This window comes from Diadema antillarum, unplaced genomic scaffold (assembly GCF_040938485.1).
Source record: "Diadema antillarum isolate AM-2024a unplaced genomic scaffold, OU_Dant_1.0 scf00000115, whole genome shotgun sequence".
NCBI classification, from domain to species: domain Eukaryota; kingdom Metazoa; phylum Echinodermata; class Echinoidea; order Diadematoida; family Diadematidae; genus Diadema; species Diadema antillarum.
The window spans coordinates 3,014,216-3,031,911 of record NW_027271004.1 but is presented as its reverse complement, the minus strand read 5'-3'; the positions used below and the strand labels follow the sequence as shown (position 1 = coordinate 3,031,911).

The 17,696-nt window shown below is 39.4% G+C and overlaps 1 protein-coding gene across 1 annotated transcript; it reads right to left on the bottom strand.

The window, feature by feature from the left end:
• Nucleotides 1-201: 201 nt before the first annotated feature.
• LOC139719860 (endoplasmic reticulum chaperone BiP-like) lies at nucleotides 202-10,744 on the bottom strand. Its single transcript, XM_071631244.1, has 10 exons — nucleotides 10,517-10,744; nucleotides 8,679-8,815; nucleotides 7,081-7,312; nucleotides 6,496-6,600; nucleotides 5,777-5,919; nucleotides 4,949-5,103; nucleotides 4,087-4,322; nucleotides 3,441-3,678; nucleotides 1,894-2,061; nucleotides 202-1,444 (listed from the first exon to the last, which is right to left on the bottom strand). The coding sequence occupies exons 2-10, from the start codon at nucleotides 8,807-8,809 to the stop codon at nucleotides 876-878; spliced, it is 1,977 nt and encodes a 658-aa protein (XP_071487345.1). The 5' UTR covers nucleotides 8,810-8,815; nucleotides 10,517-10,744; the 3' UTR covers nucleotides 202-875.
• Between the last annotated feature and the right edge of the window lie 6,952 nt (nucleotides 10,745-17,696).

Here is a 17,696-nt window from a genome sequence, read left to right as displayed (position 1 = left end):
GGAAAAGGCGCAACACAAACAGCTTTGAACTATTTATACACAATAATGATATATTTATTGTTCTATCCCCATACCCCAGTCATCCTTGAACGCACTCTTATTCCCCATGGAAGAAGGCTCATTGACCCCAGTCTGTGGGGAAATAAACATTTTGCTACCCTAAAGACCATTTGTGTGACACAGACAGTGAAATTACTTCACACATAGCTCCGAGACATACCTCACACCACCGCTACATCACTGTAGAGGGTAGATGCATTTAACGGTGGGTCTCTTCCGCTGATTCTGACAGAAAAGGAGGCAAGTAATTTTGTTACTCTGTGGCATCAATGGGGGCGTTTGAGCACAGACTTCATATAGATTATTTTGTTGTTTGACGATTTGCATACACAATGACCCAGGGAGCATATTTGAGCCGACCTCGTGAAGTAGCAGGAGACAGATTGTATTTGATGGCTGATTGCCTGTAAGTTTGGAAACCCCCAACTTGAAATCACAGCTCTACAGGGAACTCTTTTTGGTAGATACCCTGATCACAAACTCAACATGTGTGTGTTTTCCATCGCTGAGACCTACACTTGGGCTTCGCACGGGGAGTGCAACACAACTACACCCTCATGCAATATATGACCTTGATGGATTTTCCACGTGATTCCAAACCCATGTTCAAGGCACTTGTAATACGAGAGCTTAAATCACTATTTTGTTTCCGCCACTTTCGTAATGCCAGTGCCCCGGGAGTGTGCAGTTTCATTTCGCACACACTCGAAATCAATCATGTACGATGACATTCTTATAAGAGGCAACAGTTCATTTGATGGCTTAAATATCGCTGTTGCAACAAGATGACAGTCTGAAAAGGTCTTTTATAGTCTCTATAATTCATCATGATCCTCATCTTCCTCATCACCGCTCTCTGGAGGGGGTCCTCCTGCGCCCTCGTATAATTTTGAGACAATCGGTTGCACGACGCCTTCGAGCTCCTTTTTATGCTCCAGGTAGTCCTCGGTCTCCGCATCTGGGTTGGCGTCCAGCCACTCGATGTGCTCCTCCGCCGCGGCCAGAATCGTCTCCTTCTCCTCCTCGGACAACTTGCCGCCGAGCTTCGTCTCGTCACCGACCTGGTTCTTCAGCGAGTAGGCGTAGCTCTCGAGCTCGTTGCGCGACTCCACCTTCTCCTTCAGCTTCTTGTCCTCCTCGGCGAACTGCTCGGCCTCGTTGACCATGCGCTCGATGTCCTCGGGCGTCAGCCGGTTCTGGTCGTTGGTGATGGTGATCTTCTCCTTGTTGCCGGTGCCCTTGTCCTCGGCGCTCACCCGGAGGATGCCATTGACGTCGATCTCGAAGGCGACCTCAATTTGCGGGACTCCTCTCGGTGCAGGGGGGATGCCGTTCAGGTCGAATTTTCCAAGGAGATGGTTATCTTTTGTCATTGGCCTTTCACCTGAGCAATGAACAAGATAAAAGCAGGTAGTTAATTTCATTAACCAGAAAATTTATCAACAGCAGGGAGCATCCACAAGAGTGTTGTCACTTCAAAGTGCTTACAATTATAGGCATTCTTGAAGCTGCAAACCATGCACTTTTTATTCATTTATCCTCTCAAAATCATACAAGAGGCATCTCCTTTAAACTCTGGTTTCCAAATTTCATGAATTCCAACTTTTTCTACAAGTTTGTCATACAATACATGGTTTGGGTAAGCCCACTTCACTCTCACAACTAGACTCACTTTAGTTTATCATAATTTGTTGCAACATCTTTTTTAATGGCCCGTCCAAATAACTTCTCTTTCCCAACATTTTTCATTAATATGTTTCAAGGATCCTCACTAATACATGCATTAGAATCAGATGAATGCACTTGATGACACAACATGCAAACATTGCTCACCTTCAAAAACTTGGATGGTTACAGTTGGCTGGTTATCAGCTGCTGTGGAGAAGATCTGAGATTTCTTTGTGGGCACGACGGTGTTCCTGCCGATAAGTTTGGTCATGACGCCTCCAACAGTCTCAATTCCGAGGGTAAGAGGGTTAACATCCAGGAGAACAAGGTCACCTGAAGGGGAAAAGCAATACAATAGCAATTAAGCATATATGTGACCCTGCACCTCAAAACAAACAAAAAGTCGCCAGACATGAATTTTTAGTTAAGACCATATTCTGAAAGAGCAGACTTTAAGCTTTAAAATGATGTATAACTCAAATCAAATGGACTCTCCAAACCTATCTAAATATTGGAAAGAAAACAGACTCAGGAAAAGTGTGAACTGAGAAAAGAGGCTCTGAAGTACAATGTCTATTCAAGCGCTTAATCTTTACCAAACCGTGCTGGCTGTGCGATGAATGGGACAAAAAACAGGAAGTAAACCACCAGAGTAACAACAATGAAGGGATTATCAGATTAAACAGAAATTAAGCATGCCTCATGAACACATTCTGTCCATAATCAATGCCAACTTTCAAAGCAGTAGCACTATCTTTTCAAAAGTTATTAGAGTTGAAAGTGAAGAGTGTGGACAAGGTTTTTCAGAAATGAAAAAGGGATTCTACAGACACAGCTAATCACACTATTCTACCAAAAATGTTCGAGATAAACTGCTAAAAAACACACTTTCCTGCCCGTTTTATGACATCAAATTTTAGCATAATGTAAAAGAAGACCCGCTCTTTCAGAAAATATGAAAAAGTCATGTTCGGCTAGGTCAACCCATTTCACTTATTTCCACTCCTCACGCAAAATCAGTGTGTGCGACTTTATGTTCGTTTTGAGATGCACGGTCACATATGCAATGAGGTGTCCATTAAAGAACGTTTTGCTTGTTTAACTGAACATCAGTATCTTTGTAGATTATATAAATCATTTAAAACTTTATTAAGAGGCCTGTTTGAGTAACACCATTTATACTTCAGAAATAACTAAGAACAGAAGTGAATCAAGAAAGGATACTGACAGCCCATGAAATTCTACATGATGTGAATATTAATCGGACACTAGACACTAGTCTAGTTAGAGATGCAGGCAATTATCACGGATTTGTAATCTGTATGGCATGGCCAGTAACAAATGCATTCACTCCACATATTATCATGAATGAGTGTATCCCTAGAATTCCCAGGAGCCACTTACTCACTACAGACAAATGCCATCACCGAGATTAGGGGATCTTTGTATCAATTCATTATAAGGGTTATGCCGCATACTGTAAAACATGATATTCGCGGCATGAATTTTTCGCGAATTGGAGCTGACGGCCTTTTTGCGCCATGAAATTTTCGCTAACTGCCACTGGCATGCAATGCATATAGTGTAGACAAGAACTTTTGCGTGCATTTTAATTTCGCGCATCTCGGCAATCGCGAAACTCGCAAAATTAAAATGCACACGAACATTCCTCGCTTTACACTAATACTCTCCATCATGAAATGAGAACTTACTAGTCTCGGACTCTCCGCTGAGAACACCACCCTGGACAGCAGCTCCGTACGCCACGGCCTCGTCGGGGTTGATTCCGCGGGATGGCTCCTTCTTGTTGAAGAAGTCCTTCACCAGCTGCTGGATCTTGGGGATGCGAGTGGAGCCACCAACGAGCACAATCTCATCAATTTCATCCTTCTTTAGACCGGCGTCGTCCAATACCTGCTGCACTGGCTTCATTGTGGAGCGGAACAGATCCTAGACAACCACAAAAATAACAAAGTAGACAAAATTCATTATACTTTGCACTTGCATGAATAGAAATTGAACTTTTAAACTGATATGCAATGGTAAAAATCGCTTGTTAATACCACACAAATGTACAGTCGGATGAACCAAGTTGCAATCCATTAAGTAACAGTACTAAATTCAGTACTACAGTTCAAAAGAGGCCCTTAACTTCTCACCTCCTTTCAGGAGTTCATTCCAAAAGTAATGACAGCAAAATATTCACATCATACTCAACACTTGTGTAGAGGCAAGCGATTTAATTTCGTCAAATATTTCTCAAAGTTACTGAGGAGTTAAAAGACTTCTGTCCACGATCTCAGATCTTGGTTCACCACACCACACAAGACTACTGTAGATAAAAGAGCAATGGCATACCATGTTCAGTTCCTCGAAGCGGGCACGGGTGAGTGTCTCGGAGAAGTCCTCGCCGTCGAAGAAGGACTCGATCTCAATGCGAGCCTGGTGCTGGGAGCTGAGTGCCCTCTTTGCCTTCTCGACCTCACGTCTCAGCTTCTGAACGGCGCGGTTGTCCTTGCGCACATCCTTACCCTTCTTCTTCTTGTACAGCTTGATGAAGTGCTCCATCACACGCTGGTCGAAATCTTCACCGCCTGTGATGAGAAAACACATGTCAAAAAATTAGCCTATCAAGCAATTACCCTGCTCCCACATGTCGCCTTATGTGACAAGCATGATAGCTTGATCTACATATCCAGGGTTTCCATCACTGATATAGTACAATTCACTCTGTAGCTTGGTATGTTCTGCTGTATTCAATGCCCAAAATCATCAGGTTTATGCAACATCAACATTTACAAGAATTTAATAGGACAAGTACCATTTACTTCAGTCCTAAAACTCGAAATATCAACTATCTCACTTTAAATTCATTTCTTCTCATATAATCCTGAATATGGACTATGCAACTACTCATCAGCAACCCGATGGCTCACCAGTGGGATTAATCATGATAAATTGTGATCATGACTCTCACACTCAATGGAGTGAAGGGGGGGGGGGGGGAGAGGAGGGCAAGGACATCAATGTTTTAAGTGGGTGCTTTAATTTTGAAACAAATGTGAAGAAAAGCACATTTGAGGAGAGTTGCATGAAATTACGTATGTTCCTCTGTATTTTCAATATGATCCAGGACTACAAGACAAACTTTCAATGTTTGATGGGCCAGCATTCAAAACTTCTGATGGGGAACTGAGGCAGAATCAATTTGGACACTTACCAAGATGGGTGTCGCCATTTGTGGAGACGACTTCAAAGACACCATTGTCGATGGTCAGCAGAGACACATCAAAAGTTCCGCCACCCAGGTCAAACACGAGAATGTTCTTTTCACCCTCCTTCTTGTCCATACCGTAAGCAATGGCTGCAGCGGTCCTGGATGGAGGGCAATAAAATAATCAGATATAATTAACTAGTACACAGGTAACAACAATTGAAGTTGTGGTACATATGAAATCTTGAATTCTTAATGGGTAGCAATCTTTGAATTTGAACTCTGACCAACATCCACACCATTTCAAATGATCAAGAGTTCCTTTCCAAAGGGTGCTAAATCCACTTTTAGTGGTATGGAGAAACACCTGGATTTCCATTTCACATGCTTCTAAGTGTTTTCATGCAATGACTTTATGTCCCATAATAGTGCCCCTTAAAGGGGATGGCTAGTAACTGATCAGTGGGAATCAGTGGGAATGCTGGGGGATGATTGTTCCAATCCTTGTGGGATTCATTTAAGAGTACATTATATATCTATTGTTGTGTGAAAATTATTTGCTTCAGAATGGTCTCATATTCAAGTAATGTGCAGTTTAATGTTTCCAGGTTAGCATGCCTGTACAGTGACGGGGCGATCATTATCGGCCCGTTAACGATCTACAATCCCACATGGATTGGAACAATCATCCCCCAGCATTCCCACTGATTCCCATTGATCAGTTACTAGCCATCCCCTTGAAAGATATAAAGAAAATGTGCCTTGAAAATGTCTACATACTGCTTTTGGGGAGGATGTACACATGTTGAGTAAATCCATGCAGGTGCTACTTACGGCTCGTTGATAATCCTCATGACATTGAGACCGGAGATGGTACCCGCATCCTTGGTGGCCCGGCGCTGGGCATCGTTGAAGTAGGCGGGGACAGTGACTACAGCATGGGTGACTTTCTTGCCGAGGTACGCCTCAGCGGTTTCCTGGAGAGAAGATAAAAAGCAAAGTTGGTTTGTTTTTAGTTTCTGGGGTAAGTTCTTCGACATAACCTACTACCCCAGAGATCACTCTTCCCAGAAAGGGCCCTCAATTTTTGTCATATCTCTGTGAATCTAGTCAATGCAGATAAATAGATAATTTTCATGACTATGTAGACATTGGCATAAAAAGTATGATCACAATGCAAGGTCGTGCTCAATGTGTGAAATGCAAAGTTACTCTAGCTTGAACCAGTAGAACACAAACAATCTTCAATGTGGTTTTGCGATGGCTGTTTCAAATAAAACTGCATCAAAAGCCTTGAAGCATCATGTGATGCATTTGCAAACTCTACAGGATTTATCCTCTTCTATTTATTATCAATCTTCACTATCAATCTTCAAGATAATGCAATATTTCAATTCAGTTTCACTGGGGAGTACACTCACAAATACTCATAAGAGAAATCTATGGTTTGTGTTGGGGTTTCTGCCTTGATTATTACTATGTTTCCCTTTAGTCTGTTTCTCCTCCTCAGCAACACATGCTGTGAGAGGTCAACACTGTCAGGGAAAAGTTACCTTCATTTTGGTGAGAACCATTGCACTGATCTCTTCGGCTGCAAACAGCTTGCCAGTACCACCAACACTGACTCTCACGTGGGGCTTGCCATTCTTGTTTTCAACCTGCGAAACAGTAACAGAAAGGAGAAAGGGTGATAACAGCCACGCAATTCAAATGAATGCAGAGAGAATATCGAAGTACTTCCAGATGTATGCATCATTTGCTGTCCCAATAATGTCAACGTGTTAACCATTTCTGTGTCAATTATTTTGCTCTAATCATTCAGTGCAATATCAACACATAACACGACTAGAAAGAGTGTTGCAAAGATCCACTTTTCTGTGATAGCTACATGACAGAAAGTGTAACGTGTGAGTAAATAAGTGTAAAGCACAGAAACTGTCTCACTAAAACACAAGCTACACAGATCAGATCTCCCAATAACTAATTTTCATTAATGAGAGGTAATGATACTTATGTCAGAGACACATTAGAGTTAGCTTTGCTTGATATCACGTTCATCAACACTGTACTGAGGCTGTGAGAATACTTTGACAGTAATACTTGATATGCCACCTGCCTTATTTGAACATAGAGCATACCTTGAATGGGAAGTATTTAAGATCATGTTGGACGGATTTGTCATCCCACGTCCTTCCGATCATCCGCTTGGCGTCGAAGACGGTATTTTCCGGGTTGCTGGTCAGCTGGTTTTTGGCAGCATCTCCGATGAGACGCTCCCCATCCGCAGTGAAGGCAACATAGGATGGGGTGATACGATTACCCTGGTCATTGGCGATGATTTCTACGCGGCCATTCTTGAAAACTCCAACACTGTCCAAGAGGAAAATTGAGCACAGAATAGAATCAAACAGTTTATTCTCAAACCAAAACAACAAAAATAACAAGTGATTGAAACATGCATAACACATTTTTTCCAGTCTTTTATTTCTCCAGAGATGGTTTTTATCTATAAACACATAATATCTCATTAGAGATAAATGAAATGCATCAATTCTCGCTATCGCCAATGACGTAAAAAGTACCCGGATGTTGATTTAAGCGTCATTTACGGTGCATTATGGGATAGTCCGGTAGCAAAATCACTTCCGTTCGTACGCGCGTGATACGTGACTAATGCGATTTACACACACAACCGACTGTATTCTACGTGTACTTCCGGTTTTCTCGACTTGAATTACAGCTTTAATATGATTTGAAATTTCTCCATTCTTAAGAAATTGCTGTTACTACAACTATTGGTTGTTGCTGCGAAGCTGCCATGTGTTGTTCGCACGACAATAAATGAAAAAAATCTGCAGAAATAGGACCCTTACTGGCATGCGAGACGTGACGTGGCAGCGTGGGTGAAGTTTGCGGGTGACTCCACAGCGCAGTACGTGCACGCGCGACTTACTAGTAGTGGTAGTAGCACTAGGTACTAGTAGTAGACCTAGTACAGTGCCTACGTACATTGTACGTACGTGTACTTACTTGGAAGAAATTGCTTTGGAGACAGGATAAGTTCGAGATCACTGTTCGTTCCCGATTGTGTTCGCGACATTTCGACAGAGAACAAATAAAGAAAAAAGATGGGCATTCCATGACGATATACTGTATATCCAGGTGGGTGAATATTTTCCAGCATATTTTCAGCGTATGCAGAGATGACTGATCTGTGATGTACGCCGTACCGGTATGTGTTAGCTTATGCGCTGCGTGTGCAGTGAGTGGTGCATGCTAGCAAGAAAGGCCGGCCGCCGGCGGCGGGGACTACAGTGTACGAGTATGCATGACAGGCCTGGCCACTCGCTGGCTCGGGCAGTACAGCGGCCTACTGTACTAGTATCCGTGGTCGGCGCTGCGCTATAGGTAAGGTACACGTACGCGCACGCTAGCGTTGTGCAATTTATGCCCCGCGCCGGAAGTGCCCTTGCTACCAAGTGAACTAAATCTTGACGAGAAAGCCACATCCGGGTACTTTTTACGTCATTGGCGATAGCGAGAATTGATGTGCCTTGATGTGATGTACAGATGGCAAGATCAGTGTTTTCTTAGATGGCATCAGTCATGGAGACATCAACCTATGATCAAGCATAAACTTTGGCTCTTCACTATTGTGGAAATCAACAATTTAATCTTATCATTAACACTTTGATGCCAACAGTGGGCAAAAGCTATTTTCAAGTTCCAATCTCACCATGAATATGTAGTTCCCAGGTCGATTCCGATAACGGTTCCCACATCCTTCTTGTCATCATCATCATCATCTGCCCACACCACTGATGTGGAGATTGCCACCACGCAGAACAACACAAACAGCTTCTTCATTTTGTCCTGCATAGAAAGAATGAAATAAAGTCACATCTGTTCATTTTCAACAGACAAAAGCTTACACCTCATTTAAAATATAACACTGGCTACTTAGGACAAAACAGATCACCTAACTCCATGATGTTATCCCATATCAGATGGGATAAATTTCAAACAGAATGTTGATCTGCAAAAGTGCAGTGGCATATTTGAAGAAACATATCAATCAATAAATCAAGTAGCATTCTGTCTTTTCTTTTTGGAGCAAGAGTGGGGTGAATACATGTCATGACTTTTCACTAGACATATTTGAGATTTAATTCAGTGTGTAGTTGGCAGCTATCCTACTGCTGGTACGGTCTTTAAAAATCATGTGAATATTCTGACATATCTGGCACACTCTGCCTTCCTCAGCTAGAATAGAGAATAATTCACAGACTTTTCAGTAATCTTGCAAAATATTTCAGTACCGTAATGATTTATTTATTGTTGATGCTATTGTTTTAACAGTGTCATTTATTCAACATTGTTTGTAATAGAAAGGACATGAATATACACAAAAATGACAATACTGGAAGAGAATATCAAAATGCTGAGCATGTGAGTTCATTTGTCAATGCTATATATGTTTGGAGGTATACAACAATGTACTGAAAAAAAGAGCTATGTTTGCCAACACACAAGGTAACTTTTAAACAACATTCACATTGTGTAAGTGAAGTGTTTGCTCGTATTGGGGCTAGAATCAAGATGAAAAGACTGCATGGCTCTGGTTGGCTGGCTCTGGCTAGCTGACTTCGAGTTAAGGCTCATGCTCAGTAAATTATGTAACATGTGGCATGTTCATGTGACAGACTGACACTAGTTGAGCGAGTGGAAACCCAACCTCATTGAACAGGCCCTGAGGAGTTAGGGGAGATTCTTGTGTCTTGAATCGAATATGTGTTGTACTTGTAGAGTCTATGTTAGGTGCTAAGGTGGCATGTTGAGTGGAACCAGCACAAACACTAGTAATAAGTATCACTGATCAGTCGGCAGTACGACACAAGCAGACTGTCTACGACAAGAGTACTGTTACAACTGCTGTGGCAATTTACTACTGCAGTGAATTGAAGAATACACATACTTCCACCGGACTACTGGCACATCTTCATTCCCAGAAACATGAACAAGTCGCTAGTGACAAAGAAATTTAGATCAAAATGTTACTGTTGAGTGTTGATTCTCTGCTAGAGTTACCGTTACACGAGACTAAAAGAAAGAAAAAATGAAATCACTTACGTTACTTGTCTTCAAATAGAATCTAATGTTAGAACATTTAAGTGGATGCAAGACTCCAGAGAAATTTTACCAGGACACTGACTGTCACTGTGAACTTACAAATTGATTTGGTAAAAAATTACGAAGACGTAAGACAATGTCAATGACTGCTAAATATCAAAGATGATATTTATTGACTAGCAAGTCCAGAATGTTTCACAATTGTGAATGAAGTGTGACTATTTGAGACTTTACGAGTACAACTCAACTCACTATTGCCATCTATTGGCACTGATTTCGGCAGATGCAAATGCATAAATGGGATGGTCAGTCAAAGGAGTCAGTCTAACTCTAGTCAGGTCACTCCCACATGGCCACATTTACAATCAGAATTCTCAATTGACTCAACAGTAAACACCATTAAATTGGAGACTTACAAGTACTAGTAGGTACCAAAATACTTACCCTGAATGTTTGACTGCAACAAGAAACCACAGTTTTCAGTTAAGATGTGTTCAGTGAAATGAAAGAACTATCAATCAGAGCACGAGTAACGAAGTCGTCCCGATCAGCTGATTTCTCGCATGTAATGTGTAAGGCAATACACGTAGCCGGTCTTTTTTACCAAAGTGTGTCGAGTGGAGTGCAGTGCGGACGTAAGCAGGTGTACGTTCTTTGCTCGCTAGAAGTATACACGTGTGTGAATAGAGAATTTAGTGACCGAAGCGCCAGCGTCACATTTCAGTCAGTGTAAGACGGTCGTGGCCTACGCTGATTGGCCCTTATCCCGCAACATGGCCGCCGTTCATTGGCTAGTAAAGTGACACGTACATTATGTCTCACGGATAGAGCTGATGTCACAATGCCATGTGTACTTCCGTATTAAAGAGAGGGAGCTCGGATCGCCGTTTAGGTAATGGAGAATCGAAGATATGCACCATAACTACGGGGGAGTACGGCGACCTGTTTCTCGAATAAACGGGAGGAACCGAGTTTCCATTTAGGGAAATTAGGGAATGTACCTTTGATTCAGCAGTAAATATGCAAATCGACCCGACACCAACCTATGTTCAGACATGTGCAAGCTCCATCCTCTTTTCACCCTCCATTCCATGAAAACAGTGTCGTTAGCCCGAACGGGGCATCTCCGTTTTCGTAGTTACGGAGTATACTCGGTACTCTTCAAGCGCTCATTTCCAAATTATTTTGATTCCTTCACTTGATTGAGGATGAACAGATGAACAGAGACACAAGTCCGTCTTAAATGAAAATTTGGAATGTTTAATCGATGCAGTGTCGTACTGTCACGTCAATATAATGCACTTTTATACATTGTTCCGATAACTGCGTTTCGATAGATTTTGATTGTAGACTTTATAATGATGGTAATTAGGGACCACTTTATTTTAAATACAAACATGACAAGCAGTCTACATTTTGTTTGTTTGTTTGTTTGTTTATTTGCTTGTTTGTTTAAGAAAGGAATTGGGAATCGAATGAGATCTACTCGTAGTCGCATATCTAGCGAGTGAATGTATCGAGGTATAATAGATATATCTCTCGACAAAAGGAGTGTATACTGATCTCAAAAGGGTTTAAAATACAGATATTCATTAATTGCATTGGATCACGCAATACCATGACATATATATTCAACTTTGGGTTCACTACGAGGATGTTACCTTTGTGTTTAACACACTTCGAGAATCGCAAAGCTTCCATTGTTTAAAAAATCAGATGAATCCAAATTCCTCTCCATTGTATTTTTCGAGTATTTTGAAACATGATGTTGTTTTGTTTATTATCTTTATACTTGTCATTTTCATCAACAACGCATCTTCTGAAAAAAAAAACCAACAAGACTTTTTATTATTCTTTTTTCCCACTGGCCTGATAGTGTCAGCGGGCATCGTGAAATAGGCCTATAATTCCGTAGCATAATGATAAGAAAACGTGATGATATGATACAATAATGTGGCAGAAATATTAATTCATGGTGGTGAATACCTTGTTTCTTTTCATTAAGAAATAAATCAGTAGAAAATAACCGTATTCCAAGTGCTTTTGAGAAATAGTATTTCCATTTGGGAGACTCACGGGTGTGAAAAAAACCCAATTATACATTTGTGTTCCCGGCAATAAAATTAATGAAATCGATGTAATAAACAAGCACATTCTGGCACAACTCATCATGACTATGACAGTCGTTATGAATCATTTTATGATATTTGTCAACTCTTAAGAACTTCTTAACCGTATTGTCTTATCATCAAGCAATTAATAGAAATGTATCAACAATCCTATGACATATCTAACACCTACAATTCCATATGATTATATAATTATGTTAAGCCGTCTGCAAATTGCGTATGATATTTTGTTTATCTCACCATCACTTTACTAAAATAAATAATAAGCGTATAAATATATTGATTAACATTTACGGTGACGTACATGTATAAAGCGACAGCTATATGTTGATAACAATAGGACGCTATATTGATCAGAATAACATGTTGTCTTGTCCTTGGGTGTATACTAAATGACGTGTCGCTATCGTATTCAGCTACGTGTCATTATGATTGTGAATGATTAAGTTCCGCCTCACAGCGCGAGAACACTTATAACACTTTCAAAAGATTAATACAATATAGGCCCTTACAATAGTAAATACGACGTGTTTTAACAGCATGATGGTGGCTTTGGATTTCATCTTTTGGTGACGTGTGTCATAACTTTGGGTTCAGCACTTGCAGTTTTATCGTGTATTGATCGGAAATTAATACAACATGCTATTGGGCTTTTGCATTTATTCATTGTTATTTTTGTTTTGCTTGCAGCCGATGAAACCAGGAAGTGGGAAAATGCACGGGAGCCTTTTTTTTTCTTTTTGCTTGCTTGTCAGCTGATTAAACTGATTAAACCCAGAAGTGGAACCAGCAATATTTTGTTTTTGCCCCTCCCCCACCCCCACGGAATTCCTGGATCCGCCACTGTTTTTGAACATCCTTATTTGAAACAGTTAAAGTATATGTTTGTAATACTGTATGTATAAAGCTTATGTTTCTAACCTGTGTTGATCCCTCTGAAAACCAGCCTTTGGCCGACGAGGGTTTTCCACCCCATGAAAGGAAAATGAAAATTGAATTAGAATCAGACACGAGGATTTCGATTTACGTGTTTCTCTCTGGTCCTATAGTACAGTATTGTGCAATAGTGTATCATTTCTAGTTTGGTTTGTGTTTTATAACGGAGGACAATACAGTGTATTTTGAGTGAAGTTTCTTCACGAACATGAACATTACCTGTGCCCCTCATGTAAGTTTAGTGCAATGATACTAAAATATAGATTCATAACCAGTATTCATTGACAACAGGTACCACGCAGAATCTACACCCGTTTTTACATCGGCAGTCTCATCAAGATTGCATTATAGGCCTATGTATTTTTCAATTTTATTTTTCAATTCAATTGTCAACAGAAAAAGGGTAAATGCATTTTGCCAGCAAACTAATTTCATTGCCGAGTTTGAAGGTACCTCCCCTTCTTCAAAGCTTTGGTTGACGAAGCCATATATATATATATATATATATATATATATATATATATATATATATAATATATACATACATATATATATATATACATATATATATATATACATATATATACATACATATATATATATATATATATATACATATACATATATATATATATATATATATATATATATATATATATATATATATATTTATATATACACACTGCATATACACACACTCACATACATACATACATACATAAATGTGGCAACCCAGAAATGAGCATCCCAAACAGTGAATATGATAAATTTAGTAAGTTTACCCCCCCCCCCCCCTACAAAATTTGTTTGAAAACATTTGATAACAATAATGCACATCAGTCAGAGGTATAAATAAGGAAATTTACCCTCACAAGTCTATTTCACCCACCCCTGAAATCAGAGTGGAATTTACCCAGTCTCTTCAAATTCTAAGAAAACTGACTCCATCTCGATGGATGTGGTTTTGAGCTCCACACATTCATTCCCGCATTCATTGTGACTGGACGTCATTCTTCCTTTCTTTCAGATAAGAAATCTGACTTTAATTCCTGTTCAATTATTCTAAATCATTCCTTTTCTTTGAGGGTAAATTCTGTGATAATTAGTGTTTGTAGTGGAATTGCAGGGGTTCCTCCTTCAGGAAAAGAGGAATTTAGATCACAAATGGTGTTCTCAGTGAAGTTATTGAATAGATATTCATTATTGTTTAATACCGGATATGACTGCTTGATTATGATGTGCTAGTGATTATATGAATATGAGTGTTTGTGTCATATTTCGGTAGTGATTTAACCGCTTTCATTATAAAAAAATGTATAATTACTACTTAAGCTGATTTAGTTTCGGATTAAGTACTGCCAGTGTGAGTGAGAACAAGCCATCATAGGCTGTGCAATCCAGTGTAGAAGGATGAGTAGAGCAGCACGTGTTAACACGCTGCTAGGTGGTGCGCGGCACCAGAGTCCATTGACTTTTAGGCTATCTTGGGAATGACTGCAAAGTCACTGATATTTACGAGTGTGTTTCATTTCTGAGTGGAAACCCAAATGCCTGAACAAGTGTACAGGTTGTGAATATATATGGATACTGGGTACAGTGTTAACAGAGTTGCATTGTCGTATTGTACTAAACAGAAACAGCGAGAAGTAATATAGTGTACATATTTAGAGTGTAGATGTAGAGATGGAGGTCCAGTGTGAACAGAGTTTTGATGACTCACAGCAACCTCCACGCCTTATCAGCCAGAGCGCTGACCACTAGCTCTCTGGACGGTGTGTTTATAGTTGTGGTCAGTACTTCTCTCACTTTCCCAGCTTTTCAGCTTCTCACTTTTGGCCAATCCCTCACTTTTGATAAAGAAACTAAAAGGAAATTATTCAGGGATCGTCCCCACAGTTAGTTTTCAGAGCGACTGCTTCGCATGTGTCTCACATTCTTGAAATACTTTCGCTTTTGCCTGACGGCAGGGATCATCTCGAATGTCGAAAAAGCATATTGTAAAGGATTTTACCAAAGCGTTTTGTTTTATATCAGAGGAATAAAATACAGAAGCGAGCAGGAAAGAGAGAGAAAACCTGGCTTTTAGAGAAATAAAGGAATACTAAAGAAGTTAGATTTGTTTTGCAGTGTATAAAGACTACCGGTTTTCCTTCTTGCTTTTAAAACAATTCTTGCCAAAGAAGTGAATATATTCCAGGTTAAGGTTATTTAATCAATTGCATTTCGATTCATGGATACAAACAGAGATTAATCAAATGATATGTAGTTGTGTTTATTTGATTAAATCATTAATATTTTAAATGACTGGCTAAATTAAAGCTAGACTGCTTTATTAAAGGAGAAGCTTACAGTAAACTATGCTTATTACAAAGGAATATTAAGATTGATTGTTATGAGTAAGTGTATAATTAACTTTTGATTTTAGAAACTCTTTAAGGTATAAATCAGGCATCATATTGAGCAAGGTAAATTATCAGTTACACTGACGAAGAATTAGGTATTCCTATCAGCATATTTGCATGTGTTATTCACATTGTGTTGATGAGAAGAAGTGTTTGATGATTATGTTGATTGCGATTTATATGATAATTGGAACCTGGTATGATTTATACCAGAATAAAGACACACATTCATTCCCGCATTCATTGTGACTGGACGTCATTCTTCCTTTCTTTCAGTTTACCTACGTTCCGTTCACCCCCGCCGGAGTGGGGTAACATAAAGACAGAGAGAGAGAGGTGAAATTGAATTTTCAATTTAGGACTATAACTCATGAAATACAGAGCAAAAATACAGAAAAATTCAAATGCATTTAGTGCAAACAACATTTCAGAGATCTTTTTATTGACAAAAGCATAGTGATTGGTAAGTATTTGCCACAAAATGCATATCATAAATTATTTGCATAATCATACTTTTGTTGACACTGCAATAGATTTGTCTTAACTGGGATTTGCTCTAAAAATGCCGCTTTGCGTCAATAACATTACCGGCAGAGATGCTAAGTTCTCCAGCACACACAAATTGTACCGACATTGAAATTATAAATATCACACCATCATTTCACTGGAATAACTGGAGACTAAATCCACACTTGGCCGTTTGATTTACTGTTTATGCATTCAATTTGTTTCATCATTCTGCATATTTGTTTGGTGATGGCACAGTACAAGATGAAGTCATCTTTAATTACGACTTAAAAATCAATTCAAATAATATTTCTTGACTTATCGTCAGCCATGAATAATAGTAAAAACACACTGATGTTAGGGAAGTTACTACTATGAAATACCTCACATCTTTCAATATTTTTGCATACTAGTACTCTGAATTCTTTGTTGTTGAAAATGAAGATTGATTCATGAAATAAATGCATTTCATTTGTACCTGGAGAAAAATAAATGCACAAAAATATAACAAATATATTATGACCCTCAGAGAAAAACCGATTGTCTCTGATTGTACCCAACACGACGACTCATATACAATTTTATTCTACAGCTATGGATAGCTTTCATCAAAACAAGAACTACATGGACTGGAGAAGCACTCTGAGAGCGCAGACCTCCACCACGCAGCTCATTTCCACCACTGATGTTGTTCTTCCGTAGAGATCAGTGATTCTCACATATGCCATGCGTATGCACGCTGAAAGTCTCCACTGTCATGTTAACGTTAGCGCACATAAAAGTTCAGATAAGAAAAACCATGTGCTAAACTTCAATAATTTCCTACTTCTTTATATAGGTTTCCCGAACAAAGTACCAAAAATGGCCCAAACTCATAGTAATAATCACACGTGCTCAAATCGCATTGACAAATTTGGCTGACATGGCGGGTAGGCAGGTTTGTGTATATCTTATTCCATTTTGAGAGTTCCTCCGTAAAAATTTTCAAAAAATTTGCGACATCAAGCATTCAGAAGAAATCTGAGATTTAAGACTTATTCCACCTGCAATAAAAATTAAAAATTACATGACTCTTCAAGAACTTCACTCTGTCTTCAAATGATACAGCAGTGTATCTGCCACAACATGAAATAGAAGCCCGAGTGTCCTGGTTCAGAGCTTTAAAAAATGCCACATTGTAAACTCTGCACCCAGGATCACACACCTATGTGAAGTAAAAATGAATCGTGTGCAAATGCACGTCTAGCACCGCTACAGCACGAGTAGCTGCCTACCAAAGCACCAACTAATTCTGATATCGCCCACACTCTGTTTATAGTGTTGATACAATTCTCGATGAACATTCTACACAAAAACACATGAAATTGATCTACTTGCTGATGAATTCAACATAAGAGAGCAGTAAAAGCGATAAAACAATTATAATGAAAAATGAAACCATGATTAAGTCCTCTCTTCCAAATATCATCCATCTGTTAGCTTTCTTCACTATTTCTGATGATTTCGTGAATGTGACTCACAGAATACTTTCACAATCTAAAGTTTGGAGTGGTACTTTTTATTAGTAACCTGGAATGCCATGATCTTTTCACATAGCTTTGTTACTTTCTTTTACATGTAAAAAAAAAAAAATTAAATCATGTAAGTCAA